The sequence below is a fragment of the Sinocyclocheilus grahami genome, unplaced genomic scaffold (assembly GCF_001515645.1).
Source record: "Sinocyclocheilus grahami isolate Dianchi unplaced genomic scaffold, SAMN03320097.WGS_v1.1 scaffold535.1, whole genome shotgun sequence".
NCBI lineage: Eukaryota > Metazoa > Chordata > Actinopteri > Cypriniformes > Cyprinidae > Sinocyclocheilus > Sinocyclocheilus grahami.
In genome coordinates this window covers 614,757-625,816 of record NW_015505714.1, presented here as the reverse complement: position 1 = coordinate 625,816, position 11,060 = coordinate 614,757, and the positions used below count along the sequence as shown (strand labels likewise).

The 11,060-nt window shown below is 36.3% G+C and overlaps 1 protein-coding gene across 1 annotated transcript; it reads right to left on the bottom strand.

Annotated features, from left to right (window-relative positions):
* Nucleotides 1-6,582: 6,582 nt before the first annotated feature.
* Nucleotides 6,583-10,409, bottom strand: LOC107555458 (target of rapamycin complex 2 subunit MAPKAP1-like). The gene is made up of 3 exons (XM_016238273.1): nucleotides 10,304-10,409; nucleotides 9,918-10,063; nucleotides 6,583-6,660 (listed from the first exon to the last, which is right to left on the bottom strand). The coding sequence occupies exons 1-3, from the start codon at nucleotides 10,404-10,406 to the stop codon at nucleotides 6,583-6,585; spliced, it is 327 nt and encodes a 108-aa protein (XP_016093759.1). The 5' UTR covers nucleotides 10,407-10,409.
* Between the last annotated feature and the right edge of the window lie 651 nt (nucleotides 10,410-11,060).

Below are 11,060 nucleotides of genomic sequence, written 5' to 3'. Positions count from 1 at the left end.
TGATGGTTGTCATCTTCACTCACTCTCCTCCAGCCATGAGCACAGGTTTAACGCTCTGGAACAGGTCATCAGTCCTCTGAGCTCCCCACTGTCCCAACACTATTTATCTCAAAGAGAAGGAGAGCGAGCCAACCAGGAAAAATAATTACAAATGAAGAGTGACACTGTGGTGAATGGAACATATGTCGGCTACGTGTGTTTAGTGTTAGCTTAACATCAGAGAGCTGGTGAAAATCCTCTGGTCCTGAACAGGCCTGTTTAAGAACATCCTGAAGCCAAGAGTGGAGTTGGCACTCAAACACACTGCCATCCCAATTGAGAAACCGATCCAAATGTAAGGTCACTCTGATATCAAATTCAGAGATAGAGAGATTCTTCAGTGATTCAGCTTTTACATTCAGTGAAGACAGTATTGACAGTCATATACTGGTTCTAGCAACAAAGTGAAAACAAATAGTTTGATGAAAAATGGAAAAGTTAATGCTTTGTCGTTTCAAAGACCTGTTTTATGAGCCAAAATATAGTCCAAAAAAGGAAGAAAATATCCATTTGTCAGTCATAATATTGGTTCTGACACTTTCTGTGTAAGAACATCAAAGTGAGTGTTTGCTGAGATTGTAGGACAGGAACCTGCTGTGTCACCAGTCCCAGTGGCCCATGACTGTCAATTCAAGTTGAACTAAAGTGAAATAAAGCTTCTTGTTATATAACACAATGAAACTAAATTTTTTATACATTAAAAACATGTATTGCTAAAAAATGTATTACTTTTATAATATTTTTCTTATATTTTGGCTCCTATTCTCACCAATGCATTTATTTGATAAAATACAGTAAGATCTATAATATAGTGACATTATTACAATTTACAGTTTTTTATTTTAATGTTTTTTAAAATGTAATTTATTCCTGTGATGACAAAGCCAAATTGTCAGCAGCCATTACTCCAGAGGCACATAATTTTTCAGAAGCTGAAAGGATGGTAAGGATGAGTGCCCTGCAGGCTCTGTCTTCCTTTTCCAGTGTGTGTGTGTGTGTGAGGTTTGATGCTAATCTCTTCTGGTTGCTGAACCAACAGTTCAAGTTCTCTTTTGTTTTGGACTATTCAGGTCAATATAACAAACAAAATGATTTAATTGTCTCAACAACTCTTCATGTCTTGTATCTCTCTCACCCTTAGTGCTAGAATGAGGAATACTTTCCTCAATCTCAGTTTAAAGTGCAGAGGATGATAAGTAAACGTCATTTGTAGACGTGTAGCACCGTGTTGTTTTCAAAACATTGGTCTGTTTGTTTGAGTATCTGACCAGCAACAAGGCTCAACCAATGGGGTGAAGTTTGGGGTGGGGCTATCTGTTTTCTGGCCTATTGAAGACAGGGAGATGGTTTTGGAAACCTGTTTGAAAGTCATAGCAATGTCACTTGAATGGGGAAAATCTCAAAAACTGCTTGACAATCTCACATTTAAATAACATATTTCAAATCAACAAAAAAATCTGACATGAACTGCAACCAAAAATAGTGTTTCTTATGTTCAAATAGAATTGAAAAAGTTTGTATTTAAGGTTGGTAAAGCCAATGAGCATGTGTGGCCCCAAGCACGTCTCAGGACACTGATTGTTTCTATGGGAACCGGAGCTTCTAACGGCGACTGTAGTGATGTGATTACATTACAAATTGCCAATTGGCTCTTTTAATTAGAAAGCTGGACTTATTCTGCCATAATGCATGTTGTAGTTTCTCCTATTCATAATTATACGAGTGAACCGTCTTGGTATTTATAAACAGCATTTTGTTATAGTCGTATTTTATTATTTTTTAAATTCCATTATTTCATGCTAATAGCAACAGAATTGTGTACTTAAGTTTTATGGACCAATTTTACTTATTACATGTTCTTGGTCTTTTTGTGAACGTTTCATGTTCATGTAAAAAAAAAAATCTTTCATCAAAATGTAATAAACTCATATTCCATTCTTGATTCCATTCTGGTCCAATGATCCAACCATTTTCCAATGGATAATATCAAATCTTGAATTTCACTGAGAAATATGCCATTTTTTGAAAGTAAATTTGATTTCAAATGAGGCTGCATGTTCACTTTAACAATAAGAGTTTCAAGCATTTTGGTATATTGGATGCAAGCTTCTAGAATAGAGTTTAGAAAACTGCATGAGATATTGGTGAAAAGTGACAGCACTGTGAATGTATCACTCTGAATGTTTCTGGGATGAATCACACATTGGTACTCCTAGCTTAGTGCCGACTGGATATGTGCCCAGCCTCTGGGAACCCATCATAGCCTGGCAAATGTGTGACACGCTGGCACAGATGCCCATCCATGTGCCCGTATCCTACTGGAATTGGGCTCCCGGTTGAGATGTGATCTAAGCGATGATGCTCTAACTATTGTGTGGGTGTGTGTACATGAGCGTGGAAAAGTAGAATAATACAGTGACATCGGAAAGTGAGAACTGTGTCGACTTTACTGAGAATTGGTGCGTCTCTCCAACAGAGAAATAATATCAACTCCCCACATACCATTCCCCAACTCTCTACACACAGATTTTGTCTGTGTCACTCTGCTGAGAGGGCACTTTCTCATAGCTCATTAGGAACAGTGGGGTCTCTCTCTCTGCTCTTGTGAAAGTCCTTTTCTCACTCTCCCACAGCTTTATACTGTCACACACACACATACACAAGGTTGGCAGCCAGCCTTGTTCTACAGATTGACTGGCCCACCTGTTCACCTTTCCTCATCTTTACAGTCCCAGTGTCTATTTTAACTCTGTCCCAGAAGCGGAGGTACATGATGAAAAAATATACACTGTGGAACCTGCTTAACCTTTTTAGAGCACAAATTAATGGCCGATTCTGTTCTCTTTTTTAACCTGAATTAACTCTTAGATTTACTATTTGGGTGCTTGTTTTAGATTCACAATGAGACGGATTTAGCCCTTAACTTTTTAAAGGGTTAGTTCATATATAATTTTTTAATTCACTTAATTGAAAAAAATTATTTTTTTTACATAAAAGTGAGTAAATGATAATAAATATATATATATATATATATATATATATATATATATAGACATTTATATATTTATTGTACCATATTTGTAAAATTGTAAAATCTTATTTCAATGTAAATATACATGATATATATACTGTATATATATATATATATATATATATATATCTAATTTACTCACTTTTGTCATTTCAAACATGTATGACTTTCTTTCTTTAGTGGAGCACACAATTAGATGTTTAGCAGAATGTCCGAGCTGCTCTTTTCCATATGACTTAAATAGATTGTGATTAATGCTGCCAAGCACAAAATAGCTTTGTTAAAACACCATTTAAGTCATCCATAAGAATTGTTCCTCTCTCACAGCTAGTGTATGGCTTCAGAAGAGTTGATGTATAGGGCTTTTGTGATACTTATGATGCATTGTTTATTGTATTTTTGTTTATATTTATTTATTTGGAGCCCCCTCTAGTCATAATGTGATTACCTTGTATTGAAAATAGCAGCTTGGACATTCTGCTAAATCTCTCATTTTTATATACAGTATTTTCTATGAGAGAAAGAAGGCCATACAGGTTTAGAAGGACACAAGGGTGAATAAATGATGACAGAATTTTCATTTTCTCTTTAATGTGTTGTTTGATGAATGAATTTGAGGAGGTTCTGACAGAGATTAGCACTGATAGGATACCTGTAGAAGCTTCATGTTTGTGTGTGTGTTGAACGGAGTAGGGTTGTAACAAGGTCATGAAATATAGATGTGTGTATATGTGTACAGTAAAGGGCCCCAAAACTTGGTGGCTATTGTCACATTGTCCATATGTCTTTGCCTCAAGTTGCCACTGTGACACACACACAAACAAACAGTTGTGACAGGAAATGGAGTGATTTGCTGCAGTTTATTTATTCATTTATTTTTGTATTGAAGTATAAAATCAGAAAGTAAAAGACATTAAATACTGTTCATGGTAGCTATTCACACTTTTTAATGAATTATATATTTCAATTAATTAAATTAACTGTAATGAATGAAATATATCAATATGTGTTGAGTAAAGACCCCAAAATGAAGATAATTAATGACAGAATAATTTACAACATGAAAATATTGAATAGCCAAATGTGGCTTTAGAAGTCATACACATTATTTATTGTTAGGTTTTACTATTTAAATGTTTTTTTTTCTTTCTGTTCTTATGTCAAATGTGTATGTATGTATGTACCAGGAGCACCTTAAAAACCCACAACAAATTCCTCGTGTGTTTGCACACCTGGCAAATAAAGCTAATTCTGATTCTGATTGTTTGTTTTATTTCTATTTCAGTAAGCATAAGTCTACAGTCCACAGCAATCCATTTTGCAATTGTGTTTTTATTCTGGTTGAGGTCTTGGGTCCATTCACACAGGTTTCCATCTTGTATTCCATCTGCACTAATTAACTATTTATTTATTTATTATTTTAGTTATTTTAGTATTATTTATATAAAGTTACGGTATTATATTATATATTACAGTTTTTGGGGGGTATTTTTTCATTTTCTATATGTAATTTAGTTATTTATTTTTATTTCAGTTTTAGTTCAGTTAAATTTTTTTATTTAGTGCTTCAACTCAGCTTTATTTCAGTGAACAAAAATGTTTTGAATTATTTTAGTAATAACATTCTTTAGCCATTACATGACTTATTGCTGTCTTTCAGAATCCCACACTACGAGCATGTGTCATGTTAAATGTCATTCCTGAACGCTAACATATATTTCTATTTCAAGTTGATTGCTATTTTTTCTATTTATTTGTTTAATAATTAATCACAGTAAATTAACGTTAAATTAACAACCCAAATACATTACATACACCATGCAGTAAGTGTGTGAGGGAATGTATTCATGAGTTTGCGTGTTAGTAAACATTGATATTATTGATATAATATTGATATGATATTATGTGCTCTGACAGCTTGTAGAATATAATGATGTTATATAACAATGACACACACACATATTGAGAAGTCTTTCTTGGACAAATCGCTCGCTGCCGTATTCTGAATGAGTCCGCAGAATGAAAGGTTGTGCAGAGGGTCCGGGAGGCGAATGAGAATCCTGTCCTTCCATCCCTCCATCTGTCTTCCCCTCTGGCTCACACCTGAACTTTCCAGCATGTGCATCATGAAATTTTCCACAAGCCCCTTCACCCTCCAACATCTCACTCCAGCCCTGCCTGTCAAAGCTCTGCTCAAGGGGGAAAGAGAGATACAGATAGATAGACAGATAGAGAAATAAATAAAATAAATAAATATAGAAATGAATAAATAAGTAAGAGCTGCCCAGAAATCTGAATTCTCCCAGCAGGTAATCCTATAAAACGCCAAGGTGAGGCGATTCTCAGCTTCACCGCTCATTATTGTATCTTTACCTTGCCGCACTGCTCCTGATGTAAAAATTTGAGAGAAAGAGAGAGGGAGAGGGAGAGGGAGGAAGACTTACCCTATACACACAGTGTCTCTGCAATACATTGCCTTGTGATTTCTCTCTCTCTCTCTGCTTCCCCGTGTCCCCTTCCCTCCCCTTTCAGTTCTTTTTAATCTTTTATTCATGGACTAGCAGGTGATGAAAAATGTATGCCTCGAGTCTGGCATTGAAATAAATGCAAAATGAAAACAGAGGCAGTTTATACTGACAGTCTGAATATCTCTATCTAGAACAAGGTTGCAGCGAGCAAATCAAGGAGAGAGAGAGAGCGGGGGTGAGGGAGGTGGGGCAATGAGATCTTCATGATGTAAATATCACTATGGTTTTAGATTAGTGTTTGTTCTGTTGTTATTGTTTATACAATAGAAACACTATGGTTCAATTCCCAGAGAATGCATGAGCTGATAATATTATGTATACCTTGAATGCAATGTACATTACCATTTAAAAGTTTGTTATTCAGTCATTAAATTGGTGACAGTAAAGATATTTATAATGTTACAATGGATTTCTATTTTAGATAAATACTGTTCTTCTGTTCTATTTTGCAAAGATTCCTGAAAAAAAAGTATCATGGCTTCCACAAAAACGTTAAGCAGCACAATTGTTTTCAACAGTGATAATATTTTTCTTGAGCACCATGTCATATTAGAATGATTTCTGAAAGATCATGTGACACTGAAGACTGGAGTAATGACTGCTGAAAATTCAGCTTTGCCATCACAGAAATACATTATATTTTAAAATATATTAAAATAGAAAACTGTTATTTTCAGTTGCAATGATATTTCACAGTATTACTGTTTTTACTGTGTTTTTGATCAGCCTTCTTTCAAAAACAAAACAAAAATCTTACCAGACCCAATTTTTTTGAATGGTAATGTAAGTCTATTTGGATAAAATGTCTCCCAAATGAGTCAATATAAATGATTTAGATTACATTATAAAACCTACTAGCAAGCGATCGTTCTCAAAAATCATTCTTCAGTCATCAACAGAGTGCTATATGGTCAGAAGCAAGAGATATCAAGTAGGAACATTCATCTATGAATGTAACAGCATAACTGCCCTAGGCAACAAGTGTCATCCTGTGAGATTGAACCACATCCCTAGGGCCTTCAACAAGCATTGGATTTTGGGTCTGTTGCTGGAGTGAGAGAACTGACAGGGAAGAGTGAAGAAATGCATAAGGTTTTCTCATGAATAGAAGGGACAGTGTTTCATGCTGAGTCACGGTGTGTGCAGCGATTGTAGCTACATTTATGATGTCTGAATGTGCTACTTTTTCCACAGCAGTTAGTTTGCATTGTATTTCTCTCTTAGCAAAGACAATACCAAAGATGTGAAGTATACGAGTCGGTTTGACAGGTTCTTTTTGAAATCAACACAAGAACGTGACTGCTGCGTTTGCTTCGCTGTTGTGTACTTGTTTTGCACTACAAATAAATATTAACATATCTTACACAGATTTGCTTCTCAAGTAAATGTATCTTGCTTTAAGGATGTTTATACTGTATGTTTTCATTGGGAAAAAAGTACTGATTTAGAATGTATTTATTTATTGCAGTGTGTTTAATTTCAAGTGTTATTCACAGCTAGGCATTTAAATGAAACCTCTCAATGGGTTTTGTTAATGTAGTAGCATTAAGCACATGTCTGATACAGATCACATCATCTGGAACGCATCACGTTCTAATTTTTGTGTACAGAAAAAAGAATGAAAACAAATATGCAACACTGGTGTGAACAAAAACACATATTAATCAACCACTAATACTGAAAGGAATGAGAAATGATGCTCATAGCCTTTTCATGATCTTTGTGGATCAAATCTTGAGTATTGTGTAATGTCTCTCTTTCTCTGTCTGCAGTTCCATCATCCACATCGAATATTGGCTCAGTTGCTATGCTGATCAGTATGATTGGGTATAAATAACAGAAGCATCATAACTTGTTTAGCTCTGATATATAGTCCAGTTCACAGGCAGGGAAGAGTATTAGGGTATATATCTCATATATACTCATAACCGTTGGTTATAGGTGATGGAGTCTGCTTATTTGTGTACTTTACCCCACATTGTGTGTGTATGTGCATGTGACCTGTTCATCAGCAACTCATATATATATATCATACCGTCAGAATCTCATACCGGCCCATGCCTAATATATACAGTATATATACAGTGGGGAAAAAAAGTATTTAGTCAGCCACCAATTGTGCAAGTTCTCCCACTTAAAAAGATGAGAGAGGCCTGTAATTTTCATCATAGGTATACCTCAACTATGAGCGACAAAATGAGAAAAAAAAATCCAGAAAATCACAATGTAGGATTTTTAAAGAATTTATTTGCAAATTATGGTGGAAAATAAGTATTTGGTCAATAACAAAATTTCATCTCAATACTTTGTTATATACCCTTTGTTGGCAATGACAGAGGTCAAGCGTTTTCTGTAAGTCTTCACAAGGTTTTCACACACTGTTGCTGGTATTTTGGCCCATTCCTCCATGCAGATCTCCTCTAGAGCAGTAATGTTTTGGGGCTGTCGCTGGGCAACACGGATTTTCAACTCCCTCCAAAGATGTTCTATGGGGTTGAGATCTGGAGACCGGCTAGGCCACTCCAGGACCTTGAAATGCTTCCTACGAAGCCACTCCTTCATTGCCCGGGCGGTGTTTAGGCATGGGCCGGTATGAGATTCTGACGGTATGATAACCTTAGATAAAAATTTCACGGTATTGCGATTACAGCTCTAAAATATGTTATTTTTAAATGTCTGGGTAAAAAACAACTATTTTTTTTTTCCCACTGAACACAATACATTTTATTTTTAAGAAACAGAGAACATTTTGGAACACTCTATAAACATCACAGGCTAAATAATTAAAATCAATAATTGAATTCTTCGTAATTAAATTAAGTGGGCCTAAACCTGCAGCTCAACAATAATCAGAACATAAATAAATTAATAAATAAATAAAAAATTAATAAATGAAAAATGCAGTCATTAAACCTCATTAAACCTGCAGCTCAACAAGGCTTTTGGAGACATGCTCACTTTCTACGCATTCCTTTCAGTGCAAGTTATGATCCAGGAATGTTCACCTTTCCTGGATTAAGTTTGGAGCAGTGAGGTACGAGGATGTGTGCACATACACATAAGGAAAGAGAGAGCGTGAGTGTGTTACACACACACACACACACACAGTGTCTTTCTCCGTACAACACTCAAACAGTGGCAAAGACACCTGAGAGCCAGCAGTTTGTTTGTATTTTAAATGTCGTGATTTTGAACAGATGTAAACAATGGCAGGAGGCTTAAAAGTATAGACGTGAAACCAGCTAAATTTTATTATTGTACTAAATCGCAGAAACGTAGTACTTTAGTCTGCCATTCCTCGCTCTGTGAAGTAATGTTAACGTGAGGGAGCAAACTAGTTGACGTTAGCTAGTTAATTAGCCATGTTATCTGCCTCGGTAGCAAGCCAAATAGTATTTATTTCAACACTGAAACAAACGGCGGGTGGGTCTCTGTCTTGATCGGAGGTGAAAGAGGGAGAAATTAAGATGACGCAGATATGTAGTTTATGTACGACCTGGAAGTATTTATTTAGCGATCGGCGCTAAAACGTACGGAACATGGCTAGTCTACGTTACCCGAAAAATTCCCATACGGCAGACTTCATCTTTTTCAACGTGGGAAAAACTTCCAGGGATTCACCTCCTTCGGCCATCCCACACACAGGTGACTCACTGACTGCGACATTGAGGTCTCTGCAGAGCAAAAGTGGGCGTTTCTGAATTTGTGGGTGTTTTCAAACTAGAGGGTGTTTCTCAATCATGCAATCAAAATGATCTCCATTACCTAACCCCACCCCTAAACCTACTGTCACTATGAAGTCAGCCAATCAGGAAACATGGTCTAAAAACACCCCGATCTGGTAACGTCCTGGTAATTACTGATAATTACTTTCCTGCAGAGACCTATACTTGCTGACTGCTTGCACCAACCGGAGGGGGAGGGGTTGGTGATGTCCTGAAAAGTCACCTTCTCCTTGTAATACCTATATCATACCTTTGTCATTATACAAATTTATGTCCTCATTTGTGTGTGCGCTCACACACACACACACACACACACACACACACACACACAGTTGAACTGAAATCAGCTTTTGAAAGATGTTACTTAAGGAACGATATTCCGGACAATTTTCAAAATAGAATAGCAAATTGTATTTTCAATTGCGTTTTCAATATGTGGATGCATAAATTGTGACAATCCAAATGCAACTGCAAATCCTGCATTACTGTTTGCATTTTCGCTTTCGCGAACGCACAGTGACTGCCAAAATTCTTGTCCGGAATGTCGTTCCATACCAGATATTTCTTCCAATTTAAATATAGTGATTTAGAAACAGTACCTAGCTGCACGTCTGTGGTGAAGCGGAGCTTGTGGATCATGCTGATCTTGAAGGACTTGTAGTGGTGGCTGCTCAACATGTCCTGTACCGTAGTGATGTCTATAGGCGGGTCCTCCTCTGAGCTCTCCTCGCCTCGAGAACCTGCAGATGAAGACGGGACGGGGTGGAGAAGAAGATGTGTGCATTCGGTGTGCATTTGTGCACTTTACATTTAATGTTGCTGCTGTTTTGCAACAACAAAGGTGATCAATAAAGTTCATCAATATATCAAAATAAAGGAAAATCTCTTCTTGTAATGTTGTAAAAATGTTTATGAATGTGAAATGTTCAAAGATCGCGTGTTGCAATGGCAAGAACATCAGAAATGTCATCAAAACTCACTGTTTTCTCGGACCAAGCAGAACTCCATGGTTCCCTGGCTCTCCAGCGTACTGTCCAAATCCACCGCCACATTCGGTTCGGTTTGCTTCTCCAGACGATACATGGGACCTGAAATGAATCACACAAGCGCTTGATTTGAGCTGTTAAGAGTCTGGTTTATTTGACTGCATTTGCACTCGGCTCACATGATCTACAAAATGCATTCCACGGCACTGGTCGAGCTCAAAGATCACTAAAAGCATAATAATATTCAAAGAGCATGTGTTCATGCCATTAAGCCTTAGCATTTACTTGTTGCAGATACATGAGTAAACCACACATACAACTTCATTGTTATGCATTTTATCAAGCATCAAACTATGCAAACTCTCTAAACAAATCATGCCTATATGACCCTTAAGATTTTGACATTCTAATGAGAAATTATTCTAAAAACAATCTTAATGTTACATACAAAAATTAATAACAATAAACAGATAACATATCTTTCTATTGCACTGTACTTGCTGCAATCGATCTAGACTGAATACAAATGAATCTTTTGAACCAGTTCTTTTATTGACTCATTTTCAATCTTTTATTGAGTTTTTTGAATCAAATAAACTCACAGCTATCTGCCTGAATTAAAATTATTTGCATTTATTTATCAAATCAGCATATTAGAATGATTTCTGAAGGATCACGTGACACTGAAGACTGGAACAATGATGTTGAAAATTCCGTTTTGCATCACAGGAATAAATTACATTTGAACATA